Below are 19,803 nucleotides of genomic sequence, written 5' to 3'. Positions count from 1 at the left end.
TATGTCCAACAAGCTCTAAGTCATTTGGATCTACAAGAGCTGTAGAGCTCGAACCCATGACCTCTTGATCACATGACAACACCTTTACCAGTTACACCAAGGCTCCCCTTCCGTTAGACTAGTTATATTAAGGTAGTTAAATCTGAGCCTTTGGACTTGCACATTAATGGACATTTGTTGCCTATATAAAAATGTAATGGAGGAACTAGAGGAGAATCCAGGAACTCGATATGCAACAAAACCCAACGAAATTCAGAGATTAGTTTTCTACGTCAAACAACAACAATAACATACCCAGTAGTGCTTGCGTTACAACCTCATTTACATTGAAATAAAAGACAAACAGGTTTTAATTTTCTTTATTGCATCATTTCAAGTATTCCAGCTAATTGTTCTTGACCCCAGGCTCACAGCAAGGTCAATACTGTCCTGATTTCTCCTGTAGAAAAGAGGAAAATTAGCACGTATATTAAATGATGAACAACGAAAGAAAAGAGAGGAGACATGTTGCAATTATATTGGATTTTAATGAGAAAAATTATTAAGGAATTTCATGAATTGCCATATTTGTCTGAGGAATTAAATAATTATGAAAGATACATACATATTGGACATTATACGAAATTGAACATGTATCATATGGATGTATTTTTATGCAGTCTCTTTCTAATATCTACAGATAATAATGGATTCCAGCATACGTATATACAACAACACCAACAACCTAGTAAAATCCCTCCAGTAGATTCTGGGGAGGGTAGAGTGCATACAGACATTACCCTTATCCCGGAGTGACAGAGAGGCTATTTTCAGGATCAGCGACAAATTTCCAGCATATGAAAATAGCATAAATATTATACTAGTACTAGTCATACACTGGTTAAAACAATAACGAAAACGAAACAAAATAAACTCTGCTAACCTTTTTCAACTTTGCTATATGGCGTTGCAATCCGAAGTTTCAGGGGGGAATATCATGAGCTTGAATTTGGAACTATCTGGAGCTTGACTGATATCCATTCCAAATTTGCGTTTTTTAGATTCTTGTATCAGCTCTCTCTTTCTGCATTCGATTGCTTTTGCAGATTTGATTGCCTTGTTTGTGTTCTCCAGCGTCATCTGTTGAAGGCTACTTACACCAGCCAGCTCAAATGGCACAACCTCAAGCTTATCACATGATATAAGAACAAGACACTTAAGTCTTTGGAATGAAAGATCTGAAGCCTTCCAAATCTCAAAGTCTGCTCTTTGAATGAACAATACCTTGAGTTGGCTAAAACAGCCTCCGATATCTAAATCCCAGGTCGTCCCGCTAAATGCATTTTCCTTCAGCTTTAGGACCTCAAGGCATTCCAACCGCGCTAGTATATTTGCATCACTCCAAGGAAACTTTGTATGTGACAAAGTTAGCTTATTCAGTTTTTGCAGATACTCGGCGAATGCTGGAGGAAGTTGAACAACTTTTCTCATGGACCTGCCAAAGTCATTCAACAACTTCAAATGTTCCAAAAACTTTAGCTTTGCAAAGTTTCTGAACCCACCCTTGTTAGTTTCCAAAAATTCAGCCATTTCCCCTTGAATACTCACTTTTTTGAGATTACAAGCCCTTAAGAGCACATCTTCTCCGCAACTACCTGGTGCGACTTTAGAAAGAGTTTGTAGGCAAGACGATCCATACGTTGTTTGGGTAGCAGGGGATGTCAATTTTGCAGGGACGTTGGTGTGCAGATGCCTTAACTGTAGCATGTTCCATATGTCTGCTTTTATCTCAATCGTGGACGCCTTTGTATTAAGTATAAGAGTTTGTAAATTCCAAAACTTACCAACGAATGCAGGAAGGCTTGCGCAGTTACCTGAGATAGCAATGTACCTCAAATGATATAGCTCTTTAAAAAGATTTGAGAAACTAAAATCGAGGGATTCAATGTCCAAGACCCTAACCAGTGGAAATGCTTTGTGGAGGAGTCGAATGTCACTAAGCTGCTCACTTCCTTTATGTTTTTTGGAAAAACATAAGAAAGACCTAACATGCTCAGCAAATGGTTCTTTGGAGATAAAAGCCTCCAAAAGAGGGAGTTGAATAAGCAATCGACGAGAAGTATCTAGATCTGGTATAGAAAGACCAGGCTGATCGGTTTTTTCACATACTTCTTGGAAAAAACCTTCACTTTTAGCCTCCATTTTGCAGAACTGGTGCAACATGTCGTGAATACGACATGTTTTTACTAGTCCATCAACCCTTTTCTGCATTACCATCACTAAATTCCTGTTAATAAGTTCGTTCAAGTATTGCTCTGCCATTTCCTCGAGGGTGGCATTTAGTTCGGAGTTAATCAATCCCTCTGAAATCCACAAGCGAATCAACTTCCAAGCAGGAATTTCAAAGCCTTGTGGAAAGGCACCACAATACAGAAAGCACGCCTTCATCTTCTCGGGTAGATGGATATAACTCATTTCCACATATTTCAAACAGCTTTCAGGGTCATCTTTATTTATAAGGTGATTTCCTACATTGTCCTTAACCATTTGCCACCATCTTTCGCTTGTACGTCCTCTTAGAGCTCCTGCAATTACCACTACAGCAAGTGGCACTCCACTACATTGTTTTGCAATACTTTTTCCACGTGCTATCAACTCTTCAGGACACCTAATATTACTTCCAAAAACTCTATTTTCCAACAATTGGAAACTTTCCTCGTCTTTAAGAAATTTCAACGAATGAGGATGAGCATTGGCATATCTAGCAACACTTGCGTCACGAGTGGTGATCATGATTCGATGACCTTTTTTATTTTTCGGGAAAGCTTCTTTGATAGCATGCACGACGTTTGGCTCCCACACATCGTCCAAGACAATGAGACATTTACCTCCTTTGGAAATGAACTCACGTATTATCTTGGCCAAATCATTCACATTCATATCTTGATGTTCTTTAGTTAGTTTTGCGAACACTTTCAGAATGCTAAGAAACACCTCTGTTAGTTTGTATTGCAGGCCTACCTTTATCCAAATAGTGGTGTAAAAATGATAGGAAATCTGAGAATCTTTATAGATTTTTAATGCCAGTGTGGTTTTGCCAAGTCCGGGCAAGCCCACCACAGGAATAGCATCTAAATCATCCGTTCCTTCAACGAGTCGTTTGATCACTGTTTCCGTTTCCTCATCGAAGCCAACAACTTCGGTCTCTTCCAGCAAAGTCTCCTTCTGAGATCATCAAAAATGGTTTAGATATTAAAATTAGACTTTAAATTTATGATATTACTGTGACTGTGTGACATGTAATAAGAAATAGACCTTTGGGCTTAAGGAGGGAGGATTGTCCATATAATAAGACAACAACTTATTTTCTCTGCAATAGGGATACTTAACAATAACAAATAGACCATCTTAATTTTTTGTGTTGCAAAATGCACAATCCAAAAATACAAAAGGTGAAACAAATATATTCACAGTTCTTTAATTAAACTAGTTTCTATATGCGTGCTTTGTACGAAAGATAATACTTAAATAAACATTTGAACCTGCAAAAATAATTAACTTAATTAAGTTTGTTAAATGTTCCCTTATGTCGCTTTAGTTTGTTCTGACATGTCTAGAAACTATGTTCTCTTCATTTCTTTGATATGCCTCTTGAAAATACAACATAAAATTGTCGGGGTGAGAAAACATGTTTTCGCAAATGCTTTACAACGTAGGCGATTGTTTGAACTCGCCTCCAAATAATTATTACTTTTTCACCAAACTATTCAGTCTTGAATATCTAAAGCTCTTGTCAACTATTTCGAATGTCTGATACTTAACTATAGGTTTTTCATCCCAGATTACCAAATTGAGATTTTCATGTCAATTTAGCATCATCATTTTACTTTGATATATTTGTGATGGTTGTTTTAATTATTTGAAAAGGTATATCAAATCTAAAGTACGTCGTAAGGACCAGGTAAAATAGTTGTTGCTTTTTTTATTTTTTAGTTTTTCATCCGGCGTCTGGTACCCATATTGAGGCCTGACTAAATCCGGATTCGCGCCGGAAAGTCCCTCATTAGGGGGTAAAGCGCTCCCTAACAAAGGCGACTTAATAACCAGGGAATAGAACACGAGACCATTGGTTAAGAATGAAGGAATACTTAACACTCCACAATAACCCTTGTTGGTTAAATAGATGTTGCTTTATTGTACTCAAATTAAAGCAATAAAGTTTATCACATTACTTTGATAGATCTAGTCCATGGTTATAAAGTTTCTAAGCATTGAATACTCTAAGGTTATTTAAGGAAATGCAAAGGATTCCGGATTTTTTACATTTTTTTCATTCAAAATGATGACGACTCCTCAAATATAACCAAAATAATAGTCACAACCATGGAAGAAAAACAATTACACTCGATGCCTATTAAGATGAATTCTTTTCATAATAATTTTTTATTTTAATTGCTCACTTTATCATTAGTGAGAAATATTATAGTCCTACAAAGTTTTTGCCCCAGGACCACATATTCCAAAAATATTTTCTCTTTTCTTAAACTTTGTGACAAGTAAAATTAATTATCTAAATTAAAACGGAGGGTGTAATATTTATTTCCTAGAATAAGGTAAATACGAAAATGATAGATAATTGCAAAAGAAATTATATTCACAAATCTAGGTTGTTCCGGGCATACCTGTGACCCATGGGCAACAATTTCCTGCTGAAAATGGAGCATTGGCTTTGCCTGAAAAGCATGTTGATTTTCTTCCCGAATTTTCTTCACCTTGTCTAATACAGCTTTGATGTTTATTACACATTCCTTGACGGTTTTGGCATAGTTCGTCAAAACTCTGTATTTCTCTTGGTGCTGTTTTGCTTGAATATGGAGCTTATCAATGAGATCCTCAGCTTTATATACAATAACTTGGACTTTGTTGACGAAATGTTTCCATTGTTTGCTGTTGCTTTGACGATAGTGTGCAGCATCCTCTAGGAATGCCTTTAAGCTATCAACTTCTTCCAGCAGTTGTGCACAATCTTCCTTTGCGCCGCCAATCAGTTTCCAAGTTTCTTTTATTATCGCCAGCAGGTTTTCTACTACAAATTTCAACACTACATCCGCCATCTTCCTTTCTTTTTCTCAGCTGAATAAAGGCACAATTCAAGAATTATAATTGCTCTCAAGACATAATCAGACGCATTGTAGGGCATAGAAATGAAGGGGAAGACTCAAAGTCTTTGCTTTATGTGCAGTTGCATTCCCATTGGTTGGTTTAGTTGAAAAAGACGAGGTCTATTCAAATTACGCGGACGGTCTTATTTTAAACTTTTATAAAAATAATAAGTTTAATTTATTTCTAAAAGTAGAAAAATCTTAATTAATTAATGTATTTGTTTACCTCGAAAATACGAGTAATAATTAAATTTAATTAATGTTTTTAATAATATGTAATTTAGTTCAATATCAATTAATAATCAAGAAATATGAAGTAGAAATGCGATTTAGTTCAATACCAATTAATTATCTATTTCTTCATATTGGACTCTATTTGCTAAATTATTAATGTGTCAGTCCTTGTTCTACTTGTTTAACTCTTGAATTATGGTGGATGAAATATTTTAATTAGTTGTCTGAATGTATATTTACTCTGCAGATTTTTTGTTTTTAAGTGGCTATTAAAGCTCTACTATAAAATATTTTAGGTGTCTGAATGTATATTTATTCTGCAAATTTTCTATTTCTAAGTGGCTGTTAAAGCCCAGCTCTAAAATATTTAGTTGTCTGTGTATATTAATCAGCCTAGTACTGATGCTTCATTTTTTTATTTATTAAAAGAAAACCAACAGCGTTACTCGTTTTTTTCGAATTATTACTAAATTGCTAGTGGCCAACCGGTTACCGGTGTCTGAATAATTAGAATATATAAAGACCATTCCCTATAATTAATGTTTGATCTTAACACGAATCAATTAATTGGATGTCCCAACTTATGTCCTCCATTCTATTTATTTATTTATTTATTTATACTCTCCATTTCACCTTTACTCGTTCACTATAATAAAAATATATTTTTACTTTTATTTATTTATTTTAATAAATCAAGAAAAAGATAATTTTTTTCTTGTTTTACCCTTATCATTAATTTCTCATTTTCATAATTATTTCCCAAGATTCTTTGAAATGTTATTCCCTCCTCATATTATCAGTCGTGGTTATTAAAAATAATTGTCTCAAATTATTTGTCATTTTAGAAGTTCAATAAAAAAAATCTTTTTTACCCCTAGTATAATTAACCTTTAAGACTACAAGTTAACATCTCTATTATGGATAATTTTATTCAAATACCAATGAAGAAAATTTAAATATTAAGACATGAATAAGGATAATATAATCAAAATCCCATTTAATTAATTTTTTTAAGGAGCTTTTATAAGAGAATCATAATATATATGAGATGGAGGGAGTATCATTTTGAGGGTTGTAAGGTAAAAACATACAACAATTATCAAACATCTCTGGTAAATAGTATCTAAAGCGAAGCTTGCGTTTATATTCTTGCTTAATTATCAAAAAAAAAGAAATTAAAACAGAAAGGAAGATGTGGGTGTAGTGTTGAAATATGTAGTAGAAAACCTGTCGGCGATAATAAAAGAAACTTGGAAACTGATTGGTGGCGCAAAGGAACATTGTGCGCTCTAAGTTGAAAAAGGCGAGGTCTATTCAAATTACGCGGACGGTCTTATTTTAAACTTTTATAAAAATAATAAGTTTAATTTATTTCTGAAAGTAGAAAAATCTTAATTAATTAATGTATTTGTTTACCTCGAAAATACGAGTAACAATTAAATTTGATTAGTGTTTTTAATAATATGTGATTTAGTTCAATACCAATTAATAATCAAGAAATATGAAGTAGAAATGTGATTTAGTTCAATACCAATTAATCATCAAGAAATATAAAGTAGAAATGAAAGATAAAATTGAATCAAACTAATGTTTTTTTCTTTAATCATTAAAAGAACTTCTATTAATTAAGTAGTAGCAGTACAAGGAGCTATTTGCAGACTATTACAAAAAGAGATATCCAAATGTTGTTGCTGGTGTGGAACATTTGGCAGGACAGTTGGAGAATTACAAGGTTATACAAAACGTTTGTAAACTGTCCCTATTTGATCAGCCAGAAGTTGTTCTAACAAAAAGTCTGGCGGGTGAGTGAAAACTAGTACATTTGCCTGAGTTTGATCCAGCGAGCCATGTTGAGCAAGATAGTGGGCTGCATAATTTTGCTCCCTGTATGTGTGAGTGATAGGCGTATTACCCAGCTGTTGGAGCAAGTACCTGCATTCAAGTATAGAGGATGAGTAACGGAGATTATTATTAGAAAGCATTGTTATTACCTCTGTGGAATCCACATTTATTTCCAGCTGTGTGAAGTGATGTTGTTGCGCGAGTTGTAAACAAATACCTGCTGAGTTTCTGAATATGCTTCCATAACCATTGGTAGTAGGATTTGTTTTTGTTGCACCGTCTGTGTTAAGCTTTATTTACCGGCCACTGGAGGGTGCCATTTAATATACATGGGCGCACCCGCTTGGGTTTTTTATGCCCGTTCCCGTTTTGATGGATACGATAATGATATTCGGCTGCTTGGGAGAGGATTTGTTGTGTTGAGGGTGGTGGTTTATTAGAGTGACGATTAAAAATAAAGTGGTTTCTTAGTTTCCAAATGTACCACACTATATAGGGAATAAGGATGGCTGGTGGTAAATTATAAAGGAGGTTGGTTGCTTGTTGGATTAAGTAGTGGATTATCTGAATAGGTGTGAAGGACTGATTAGTGCTGTTTTGAATATAGGGGGTCAATCTTAGGTGTGCCCAGATGTTATTGGAGCATGGGCAATGGAATAGCAGGTGTGTGAGATTTTCAACTTGTTGGTTGCATAGGAGACAAATATCAGATAAGACAACCTTTATATGATACAGATAAGAGGCAGTTTGCAAACGTTGATGTGATACTAACCAAAGAAAGTGAATGATTTTAGGGGGTAAGGGTTGCTGCCACAACCAGTAATGAGGGTATGCTGGAGTTGGTCTTTGGAGGGCAGTATATAGGGATTTGACTGTAAAGTGGCCATTGAGAGTAAGACCCCAGATGAGTGAATCATTGGCCTGAGGTGTTGTTAACGTAGGAATGTAGACCTTCGATATTAGAGAAGTAATAGGTTCAGGTAGAGAGAAGGTTAAGGAGGTTATGTCAATTGAGTTATCATGGATATAATGGCTCAGAGTGGTTTGAGATTCTGTTATTTGTAAGGGGCCATGGATTAGTTTTCGGAGGATAATATTGGGGCCTATCCAAGGTGCATGCCACATATTTATATGGGTGCCCCCAGGGGCGGAGGTAGTGTGGTAGCTACGGGTTCGGTCGAACCCAGTAACTTTTGTTTAAACAATATATTTGTATTGAAAAAATTATTAAATATATAAAAATATTTAATTGCGAACCCAGTAACTAAAACGAGCTAGGGTTCGATGATGAAATTAAAACTCGTAACCTTAAAATTCTAGCTCCGCCTCTGGGTGCCCCGTGCTATCTGCCAAAGAAGACCGATTTGACAAAAATTCCAACCTTCGAGAATATTTTTCCATATGGGTGAACCCTGGGTTCCAGATGTCTTATTGAGGTAAATATGAAGGAGAGTGGAAGCCCATAGAGAATTATGATTTTAGAATAATCTCCAAGCTAGGTTTCCTAACAAGGCTCCTCTTTTCAACTTCGCCATGGAACTAAACTCCTCTTCCCCCGTCACATATCCGCCAGAACCCCCAGACCTTAGTTCTATGCACATTGACTCCCCACCATCTCACCACCCTACTGAAAAAACTTCTTTTAAAGAGACATTGCTCCACCAAAAATCCCTGCCCCAACATAACACAAATGCAGCTATAAACACCACCATATAGTTGGACCTATCAGATGAAACATAAAACGATCTCCAATATGATTGTTTCATACCCCTCACCTCCCTTGATAAATCTAGGCTTTACTCACCCTGGAAATATTCAGTAATAGTTAAGCTATTTGGTCGTAAAATTGGACACCAGCTATTGAAAAACAAGCTCCTAACCTTATGGCAACCTACGGAAGCCATATCACCTATAGACTTTGGATGTGATTTTTTCCTTATGAAATTTCAACAAGAAGAAAACATGCATATGGCTAGGGGTGGGCATATTTCGGTCGGAATCGAATAAACCGACCAAATCAAAAAAAATTTAATTTCGGTTTTGGTTATTCGGTTTGTTCGGTCGGTTTCGATTTAAATGTTTAAAATTTTGGTATTCGGTTTTTATGTTTTTTAGTTCGGTTAACCGAAAAACCGAATTATTAGCATATATGTTCTTTAAGTTATATATAGGCTAAGCCCATAGGTAATAAATTAATACTATTAGGTTCAATCTATCAAAGATTCAAGCCAATTAAGTAAGTCCATCAACTTTTCAATCTTAAAGACTTTCGGACTATTAAAACTTCCATAATATATGTGATAGATATCGGGAAAATTTCACAAAGAGTTGTAATTTACTCTATGTTTGAATTTTATTATCCATAATAGTGTCAAAGTTTAGTCTTTTTTTCTTCTATAAACACAATATTTCCAACAATTTCGAAGTTTTGGAAAAAATCAACAAATTCACCGATCGTATTATTACATAGAAGGAGTCCAATATGATAATGTTCAAACGAAAACCGAACCGAAAATAGAAAAACCGAACTGAACCAAACTTATTTCAGTTCAGTTTCGGTTACTACTTTTACACAACCGAAAATCGAATAACCGAACCGAACCGACCGAATGCTCACCCCTACATATGGCCTTAAATGGGGGTCCCTTGTTCATTTTTAATCATTTCCTATCAGTTCGTAAATGGGAACCCAAATTCGTAGCATCCAATGCACAACTTACTTACTCTGCTGTTTGGATTAGGATACCTGAGTTACCCACAGAATTCTACGACTTTGATATACTACAACGAGTTGGTTCTAAGATCGTCACCCTACTTAAAATAGATACATGCACCTCAGAAAACACACGAGGGCGATATGCACGTATCTGCATTGAGGTACCACTTGAACAACCCGTAAAATCTCATGTGTATATAGGAACTCACCGGCAACAAATACTTTATGAAGGGCTATCCCTGTTATGTACTATTTGTGGCAGAATTGGACATACCAAGCTTCTATGCACGTACTCATACACACCTCTGTCTGCACAGCTTCTTCACTAGGATAATTCAAACCCCACACCCACCTCATACCATAGTGACCTACCTTCTACTTCAAAAGCTCCTCACCCATATGAATGGCAAACTGTGACTTTTCCTGCCTGTCGAAAAAAACTCTAGCCTAGATCGAAGCAAGAGGAATTATATGTCCAAAGCTATTTCTCCATTCTACAATACTACTCTAGCTCGCCAAGGCAAAATAAAAGAGCCAACTCAACAAAGAAGCACGACACTAGCAGGTATGTCTTCTAACGATTCACTCCCATCCCCTACTTCCCCTAACCACCTCAATAACACACAAACCATTGGTAACTTTTTCTCACCTGGCATGCTTGATCTTCTCAATGCTACTACTGAGGAATCCCCACAAACTCCTCCAATGGACCATATACCTCAAAACATCGACCCAGTTCTCCCTACACTCGAGCCCAACCCAGCTACTATATCTCCCATTACCCATAATCCCAACCCAGCCCAAACAATTCCGCCTACCCTGCCTGTCTCCACTAGCCACCAATCACAACTCCTTTGTAACACGTCTGATATTTTACTTGCTCTAAATAACCACGTGGCAACCACATCCCACACGGATGACGGCTCACCCTCTCCACGAGGCCAACTTCCTCACACAATACCCTCAAATTACACAGACCACTCCACTACTGGCCCTAATATTTCTGCCACCCTAAGCCCAACCCACTTATTACATTCCCCTTCCCCAGCCCAAACCACCTCTCACACACCTCAAGATATTTCTCCCACACTCAACCCACAGTCATCATTTCCCTTTTCACATCAACCGCCGAACTTGCCCACTCCCAAATTACCCTCCTCTGAATTACCCTCATTACCCTCATTAATACACTTTATAGCTCCTACGACCAATTCCACACGTAAAGACTCAACTAATACTACCACAAATACCAATCCTAATGAACTCTCTGGGGTTAAATCACCAACACCGGAGAACACGAGCATACTCCACCACTCCAATCCTCCAACACCCTCTCATGATGAATCCACCACACAACCACTATGGGAACAACCCTTCAACACACAACCCACCACTCTACATCACCCAATACCCCTCATGCAACCGTATCCACAATCATGGCTCGAGATGAGTCTCCAAGACCATGCCTTGACCTTTATGATGGAAGTGGAGAGACAAGAGGTGATTCTTGTGATTCAAAACCCAGCAGACATTGCTTCGATCATCACGGAGGGAATGCAGATGGGAGTCGACCTTTACAACCAATACTTTTGGGCCATGCACCCCCCTCCTCCATGCAACACATACAAATACACACCCCACTGCCTCCGATGTACCATCATCAAACTACCTCGATGGACTTCCCTTTTTACCCACCACAACTGTCATCCCATTCCCTAGTGCCATGGATCCAACCCAGGGAAACACTTTACATTCCATCACCACTGCATGCACAGGCAATGCCATATCAACCAACCCCAGCCCCACCACAGCAAGACCCTCTCAACGGGATCGAAGGCATCGCTCAACTAGAAGTGAGGGCAGACATGATAGAGAACAGGGAAACTCGTCCTATTCTATGCTTCCTCAACAACAACAAACGCTACGGCCTAAAAGAACACTTTGCAAGAAAAATGATCATAATGTGTCCCAAGGAACTTCTAAGTTGCTCCGTCAACATACGTCCCACAAACAACCCCGAGGTGGGAAAATATGGGGTAGTCCTAATACCCTCGTTGAGCAATTCAGCTGCGACTACCATGGATCCCCAGCAGACTCCACCCCAGACACCCCCTCACAGTAGTCAAATGCAATTCATCATTTGGAACTGTCGTGGAGCTCAGTCTGCAGACTTTAAGAGAAATTTTCGGTCACTTCTCAATTATCATCAACCAACACTAGTAGTCCTACTGGAGACACATGTTCAAAGTCATGTTCATTTGAAGGACGAATTTGGTTTCAGTCACCTGGCAGAGGCCTCTTCTCAAGGTCAGTCTGGAGGGATTGCACTACTTTGGCATGGTGACCTCCTCCACCTCGACCAAATAGAGGTTAACTCGGAAGCCATTCACTCCATCGTTGGTTATTATCTGTTATCTATGCCAAAAATGATAGACATGCTAGACAGTGTTTATGGGAACAATTAAAACACATTCATGATATTACAAATATGTCGTGGTTAGTAGGGGGATTTTAATGAAGTTACATGAGCCATTGAAAAATATGGTGGAAATTCTATTAGTAACTCTAGATGTGATCAATTTCTTCATTGTCTAGATTATTGCCAATTAATGGACCTAGGTTTTAAAGTAGTCGATATACGTGGACTAATAAGCGTAATTTAGCGAATAGAATCCTGGAAAGGCTGGATAGATTTGTTAACAACTATGAGTGGCTCAATCTATTTCCAGAAGCCAATGTTCAACATCTCCCTCGGACTCATTCCGACCATTGCCCACTCCTTCTTAATCTAAAAACTACTTTTCGTCGTAAAAATATATTTCGTTTTGAAACAATTTGGACCTCTCATCCCTCATTCCTTGGTATTATTACTAAAAATTGGACTCCCAACCAAAAACTACTTCCTGCCATAAAACTTTTTACGAAAGACGTTCAACAATGGAATAAAAATACTTTTGGTAACATTTTTAAGAAGAAAAAATTAATACTAGCATGACTAAGCGGTATACAATCCTCCCCTAGGTACACTACCAACCACTTCCTCCAATTGCTTGAACAAGACCTAATAAATGAGTTTAACCATTTATTAAGACTCGAGGAAGATTTATGGAAATTAAAATCAAGGATAAACTGGTTACAAGAAGGGGACTCCAATACAAAAATCTTTCATATGACTACCCTACAACGTAGGCAACGAAACAGAATCACTGCTCTTAAGGACCAAGGAGGTAATTGGGTTACGGAGCAGACACAAGTTGATTCCATAATCTTTAATTACTATGCTTCTCTTTTTACTACTACTCATACATCCTCCTCCTTTAGCAACATAAACCATGACACACACTCTCTTACACCCATGGATCAACTATTCTTATCACGCCCCTTATCTATAAAAAAAATTTACCAAACAATCCACTCTTTCAAGCCTCTTAAAGCACCAGGGCCAGATGGGGTACACCCCTATTTTTACCAGACTTACTGACCACAAATATCAACTTCTGTCATATCCTTTTGTAACGACGTCTTCCAAACTAGGGAATTACCTTCATAGGTGAATACAACTTACCTTTGTCTAATTCCTAGAATCAAACATCCATCTACAATTACCCAATATCGCTCGATAGGGCTATGCTACACTATCTACAAAATTATTAACAAATTAATTGCACAACGTCTTAAACCATTACTGAATAATTTAATTAGTCCTGAACAATCAGCCTTCCGCAAAGGCAAATGAGCTGCTGATAATGCTATAATAGTTCAGGAAATATTACACAACTTTAAGCAAAAAAAGGGTAGAGTTGCACAGTTTTTGCTTAAGCTAGATCTAGAAAAGGCTTTTGATCAAATGGAATGGGGCTTTATCAAAGAAACATTACACTTCTTTAATTTTCCGCCAAAAATTATTTCTCTCATCATGTCTTGTGTAACCACATCTTCCATCTCTATCCTGATAAACGGACACCCCTCACCTTTTTTTTCAACCTACTCGAGGTATTAGACAAGGAGATCTGTTATCCCCTTACTTATTCATATTATTTTTGGAACGGCTCTCACGAGAAATTCATCAATTAGTCGACTACTAATAGTGGAAAGCCATTAAACTTTCCAAAAATGGACCTCCCATCTCCCACCTATTTTTTGTCGATGATATCACATTGACATCTCATTTAACAACTTCCGCGGTACACACCATCATTGATACATTGACCATTTTCAACCAAATATCGGGCCAAAGCATTAACTTTCAAAAATTAAAAATTTTCTTTTCCAAAAATACTTCCTTATCAGACAAACAATTTGTTATTTCGTCTTTTAATATGAGGGAAGGTACCACTTTTGGGAAATACCTGAGATTTCCATTATTTGTAAAACGGCCCAATCAAAATGATTTCCAGTACATAATTGACAACTTCAAAACTAGATTAGCAGGCTGGAAATCCCCATTTCTATCAATGGCAGGTCGCACTACGCTAATAAACTCTACACTAAATACAATACCTAATCATGTCATGCAATATATTAAAATTCCTTCCACAATCATCTCTAGAATGAACCGTTACCAACAAAATTTCCTTTGGGTAAGCACTGAACAAAAAAGAATCAAACTAATGTTACTTAGTAGCAGTGACCTCGAGGTGGCTTAGGGCTGTAAGAACAATTAAGTAGGAAAAGCAAAGTAAGAAGAATAAATCTAAAGGACAATTTTGATGAACAGTAGGCAAAAAGTAGAGAGTATATTCTTTGCTTAATGATAAGATTATATTACAAATGATTGAGATCCCCTTTATATAATAGGGGAACCCTAAATAAGAAATATTTCTATTGACAGTAAGGAATATTCTTGATACAGCTTTCTAACCGCATAGTAGGGAATCGTATAATCATATTCCGGGATTTGCGCCATGAATTTGGGGAGGTAGCAGGAATTTAACTCGTTCTGGTACAAATCCATAACGGTTCTATTTTGGGGTCGAGCACACTCGACCTCGGTATGCATCGTGCTCCGCCTTCGAACACGGATCTGGTCCCTCGAGCTTGAGCTTGATCTTTCCCGGACTCGGACTTAGGACGGGCCCTCGAGCCTATAAATCGGTTGCATATGATTTTGATCATATACAGATAGTCCCCGCGTTTCTTAGAGTAAGATGATAAGAAATGATTTGATCCTCATTTTCCCGAAGTTTTTAGTGATGACGTCATTTCTGTGATGCAGGCGTTCGAAATAATCGAAACATCCCGTCAGTCCACTTCCCCAAAACATTGAATACACGCCAGTATTGGTCGGCCACTAGCGCCGCCGAAACGTTATTGCCCTTCTATAAATATGAGGCGATTCATTCGAGTAAAGAACTTTACTCTTTCTTTACATCTTTCTCTTCTTCATATTCTTTCTCTAATTACCTGTTTCCACCGCCTTTTTAAGCGCTGGAAAATGCCAAGCTCTTGTAAGAAATACCACATTCCTGTACAACCCGCATTCTTTATCTTAAAATCATAGCTAAAACTTCCAAAACGGTCCCCAAAAAGGATAAATCATCGTCTTCTTCTGCCTCCCGAAAGGCCAAACCAGTGGCGCCGCCAACTCTTGAGGAAATCACCCCCAGTCCTTGTATAATTAAGAAGGACTTTAGTATTGAAAATTCCCCTGACGTACCAGGCCGATGCGAGCATGCATCTTGATATCTTAGCTTGATATCGAAGAAGCACCTTAAGGACGTGGAGAAGGACTGTGGCTGGGGAGATGACGTCGTGATTCAGATATCGAGCCCCAAGGAAAGCATTACTACCCACGTTGAGGGGTTTTTAAGTGTTTACATTTACCCCTTCACAATGGGTCCACTTGATCCGGTGGTGATTGACTTCTGCAAAACGTAGGAAATCACCCTCGGCCAGATTCACCCCTTTTTTTGGCACATTGTGATCATGCTGCGCTATTTTTCTAGAAAGGTTGAGGGTTGGAATTCACCCTCAACCACCTGATTCGATTGTACTGGCATGTCACGACCCGGATTTCCCACCCTCGGGGATCGTGATAGCGCCTACTATTAGGAGCTAGGCAATCAACTTAATTACTTTCCATTGTACACATAATCCCTTTTTAATAATTACAGCATTTAAGTAAAACAATAGGAAGAAAATTATAAGCGAAAGTCGTAAATTTTAAATAACTGAATAAAATATAGAAACCTCCAACAAGAACCTCTACCCAAGAACTGGAGTCACAAACTCACGAACTACTAAGATCTTTCTAAATACAAAGTTTTGAAAGAAAATATAGACTGTCTATCAAGAGATAACAACTGAAGAAAGGGATAGATGAGACTCCGGGCCTGCGGACATCTGCAAGGCTACCTCGGTGTCTCTAGACAGAAGGCTCGCTCCCAGACTGCTACTGCAACTCAAATGCTGCTCCAATACCTGGATCTGTGCAAAAAGACGCACAAAGTGTAGCATCAGCACAACCGACCCCATGTGCTGGTAAGTGCCTGGCCTAACCCTGATGAGATAGTGACGAGGCTAGGACTGGACTACCAATCAAATCTATGCAGTTCAATATTTATATATGCAACAGAATAGAAATACAGAAAATTAATCAGTCAAAAGGGAGGGGGAGCATTGATAACTGTGATTTGTACATGTTTTACACTCATTATTACCTGAGCTCTGTGCATTAATTGCCATAAATTAGTCCCAAAATGCTTACAAGTTGCGCTTGATTGCAGGTTTGAGCAACAAGATGACAAATATCAAAGATCGGCTCAAAAAGGAGTGAAATCTGCCAAGTGCCAAAAGACAACTGAAATGGAGATCAAGATGACATGCGCGGTCCGCACTGCTTTTCCACGCGGCCGCGCATGAGAGTTTAGAGGTTGGATTATTTCAAGGCCAACCTGCGTAGTCCGCACGGCTTTGCCACGCGGCCACGTAGGATAGTTCAGAGAATATGCAAATTTGATGTCAAGCTACGGTCCGCGTTCCTTTCTATGAGGTCCGCACCAATGAAGGTTCAGAGACCAGGAATTCAAGGCACAAGTGCCCACGCGGCCGCACACCAAAGCAGTGCGGTCTGCGTGGTTAAAGATCAGAGAGTGAGGTTTTTGTTTAGTATTGCTATGCGGCCGCACCCCAGTTCACGCGGTCCACGTGCCTCAGCCAACGCGGCCGCGTGACATACTTATGCGGTCTGCATCCCCCAGTTCTAGAAGCAAGATTTGAAGACCAAGTGCCCTCCGCGGCCGCGCAACATTAGTGTGCGGTCCGCGCCAGACCCTCAGGGGTATTTTTGTCCGGTTTTTCCTGTGTAGTATAAATAGAAATTTTACTTTTTAGGTTAAGTGGGGAGTATCAGATTGCTGGTGAGTTTGAGACTTCATAGTATTAGCCTATTTTGGGCAATTTCTTCTTGTATTAACGTGGATTTGAGTAGATTAACATGGTAGTTAATGATTATGTGAATTTCATCTAGTATTTCTTCTATTTCTGTTTCTTCCATGTCTAGCTAAACCCATTAGCTAGGGTTGTGGCTCAACCCTAGTGTGGGTAATTAATGGGTGTGATTGATTAATGCATGAATGATATTGGGTGTTTGGTATTTGGGTTAATTGTATGTTTTCACTAAGATTTGGTAGTTGCAAACACTAAGTCTAGCTTAGTGGGTCTTGACTCTTCTTGAGAAAGAGAGTCTATGACCCCACAATTGACCCAACAAGGATTTGAGATGGACCCATGAGAATGGTAGTCCCAAGTAACGGGTTAAACTTCGAGAGAGTAATTACCCCACTTGAACCCGAAGTTGCTTGGGCAAATTAGCCTACCCAGTTGGTCTCGAGAGAGTCAATTGGGAAAAATCACTCTCTCTACCGAGAGGTGTGAGAGTGAGTGCTAAAGTGCAACGGTTATCCATATTCCCCATAATTATCGTTCTTGTATTAGAAATATCTACCCGTTCATTGACCACCTAGGTGAGTGCCACGACCCTAGTGCCTTTCTCTATCTTGCATACAACTAGAATCATTACCTTAGCATAACTTAGTTTTACAATTGTAGTTGATAAATTATAGTTGTTAAACAAAAGAAAACCAAAAATGTTAGAAGATCAATTAGGAGCTAAAACGTACTTCTAGGCTTAACAAATACTCGACTCCAAATTGAAGCTCTCTGTGGAAAATTGACCCCGATACCACTATTAGGTAAAAGTATTCGCGCCCACTCTTTCTTAGGATTGAGTTTGCACCGATTACTTTTTGGCGCCGTTGCCGGGGAGCTTTACGGTGTTTGACTATTTGTTGGTTAGTTTTGTGTTTTTGCTTCTTTTTCCTTCTTTTTACTTACTTTATTTGTTCAATTCACTCAGGTACCAATGGCCTTAAACGGACAAGATGCTCTTGGCAATGTTGGAGTGGAGGAGGTGGAAGACTTAGAACAATAGGAGGTTTTGCCCCAAGCACAAAGACGGGGTAGAAATGCTAATGCTCCGGTTAATGCTAATGAAAACATCCTAGACCCTCCTCCACCTCCACCAAGAGTAGCACTGAGGGTTCTACCCAATCAGGTTTATGCCAGTACAATAATTCCTCCCTGAATCCGGGCGGGGAACTTCGAAATTACCAATGTCATGCTCACTTTGCTCGAACAACGAGGGTACTTCACAGGCGCCGCGGACCAAAACACATACAAGCATTTGAAAGGGTTTGTGGATACTTGTTGGGGGAGCAAGCAGATGAATGTTTTTGAAGATGCACTGAGGTTAAGGTTTTTCCCCTTCTCACTTTGGGGGAAAGCATTGGATTGGTTGGAGAGACTACCAAATCATTCCATAACCACTTGGGATGAGTTGGCAGATAAGTTCATTGCCAAATTCTTTTCGCCTAGTCATATGGCGGCTCTTAGAGATGAGATACTAGCTTTCAAGCAAGAGCCGACAGAGCCTTTACATGAGATATGGAAGAGGTTTCGGACGATGGTCAAAGAGTGCCCCAACAATGATATGAATGATGTTATGATCCAACAGACATTCTATCGGGGTATAAACACAGCAAATCAGTGCATTGTCAACCAGCTGGCCGGTGGCAACTTTATGAAGCTTCCATACAACGAAGCTTATGACGTTCTTGACGAGATGGCCAATACTTCTTCGGCATGGCAAAGTCATGCTAATGTTCCTCAAGTAGATCCCAATGTGATACATTTGCACAAGGAGCTACATGATCACGGACAAACCATAGCCGAACTCACAACCACAATGAACTAATTGGCCAAGGCACATCTTCAACAGGTTCAAAATCCGCAACAAGTAAATTCCATGGAGGGGGTGAATATGATGAAAAGAAGGCAAAGAGGGCAACAACAACCTCAAGAAAATTTTGACAACTTTGATGATGGTAATGGTAGTTATTCGAATGATTGTTATGAGGACCAAAGTGAGGAAGTCCAATATGTAAATAACTACCAAGGAAATAGAGGAAATCAACAATGGTGACCCAAGGCAATTGGGGAAATCAACAAAATAGTGGGAATTAGAATAACAATCAAGGAAACAATTGGGGTAACCAAGGCAATCAGGGCAACTGGAATGGAAACAACAATAACTGGAACAACAACAATAATGGCGGGTGGAACAACAATCGGGGGCAAGGCTTTCAAAGGCCCCCGATGTACCAACAACCGAACAACCCGCCCCCGTTCCAATCTCAAGGGCCGAGTTCTTCGGGTCAAGACATGGGTAGAATTGAGAACATGTTCGAGCAGATGATGAAGAAGAATCAAGACTCGGATGCCTAATTAGCCTCCCATAAGACTTCTATCCGTAACTTAGAAGTGCAACTTGGACAAATATCACAATCTCTCAACACTCGCCCAAAGGGTAAA

At 38.7% G+C, this 19,803-nt stretch overlaps 1 protein-coding gene across 1 annotated transcript; it reads right to left on the bottom strand.

Annotated features, from left to right (window-relative positions):
* Positions 1 to 231: 231 nt before the first annotated feature.
* On the bottom strand, positions 232 to 5,233 carry LOC104239796 (putative late blight resistance protein homolog R1A-3). The gene is made up of 3 exons (XM_070162060.1): positions 4,662 to 5,233; positions 923 to 3,204; positions 232 to 439 (listed from the first exon to the last, which is right to left on the bottom strand). The coding sequence occupies exons 1-2, from the start codon at positions 5,091 to 5,093 to the stop codon at positions 937 to 939; spliced, it is 2,700 nt and encodes an 899-aa protein (XP_070018161.1). The 5' UTR covers positions 5,094 to 5,233; the 3' UTR covers positions 232 to 439; positions 923 to 936.
* Positions 5,234 to 19,803: the final 14,570 nt, after the last annotated feature.

Source organism: Nicotiana sylvestris, chromosome 1 (genome assembly GCF_000393655.2).
Source record: "Nicotiana sylvestris chromosome 1, ASM39365v2, whole genome shotgun sequence".
Classification (NCBI taxonomy): domain Eukaryota; kingdom Viridiplantae; phylum Streptophyta; class Magnoliopsida; order Solanales; family Solanaceae; genus Nicotiana; species Nicotiana sylvestris.
This window is presented reverse-complemented; position numbering and strand designations above follow the sequence as displayed.

What these genes read in the sequence shown, in the direction of transcription:
- LOC104239796 (XM_070162060.1), bottom strand. Translation starts at nt 5,093, where the DNA reads ATGGCGGATGTAGTGTTGAAATTTGTAGTAGAAAACCTGCTGGCGATA. An exon ending in TTGTTGCCCATGGGTCACAG is followed by an intron (nt 3,205 to 4,661) that starts GTATGCCCGGAA and finishes TGATGATCTCAG; the next exon opens with AAGGAGACTTTGCTGGAAGA.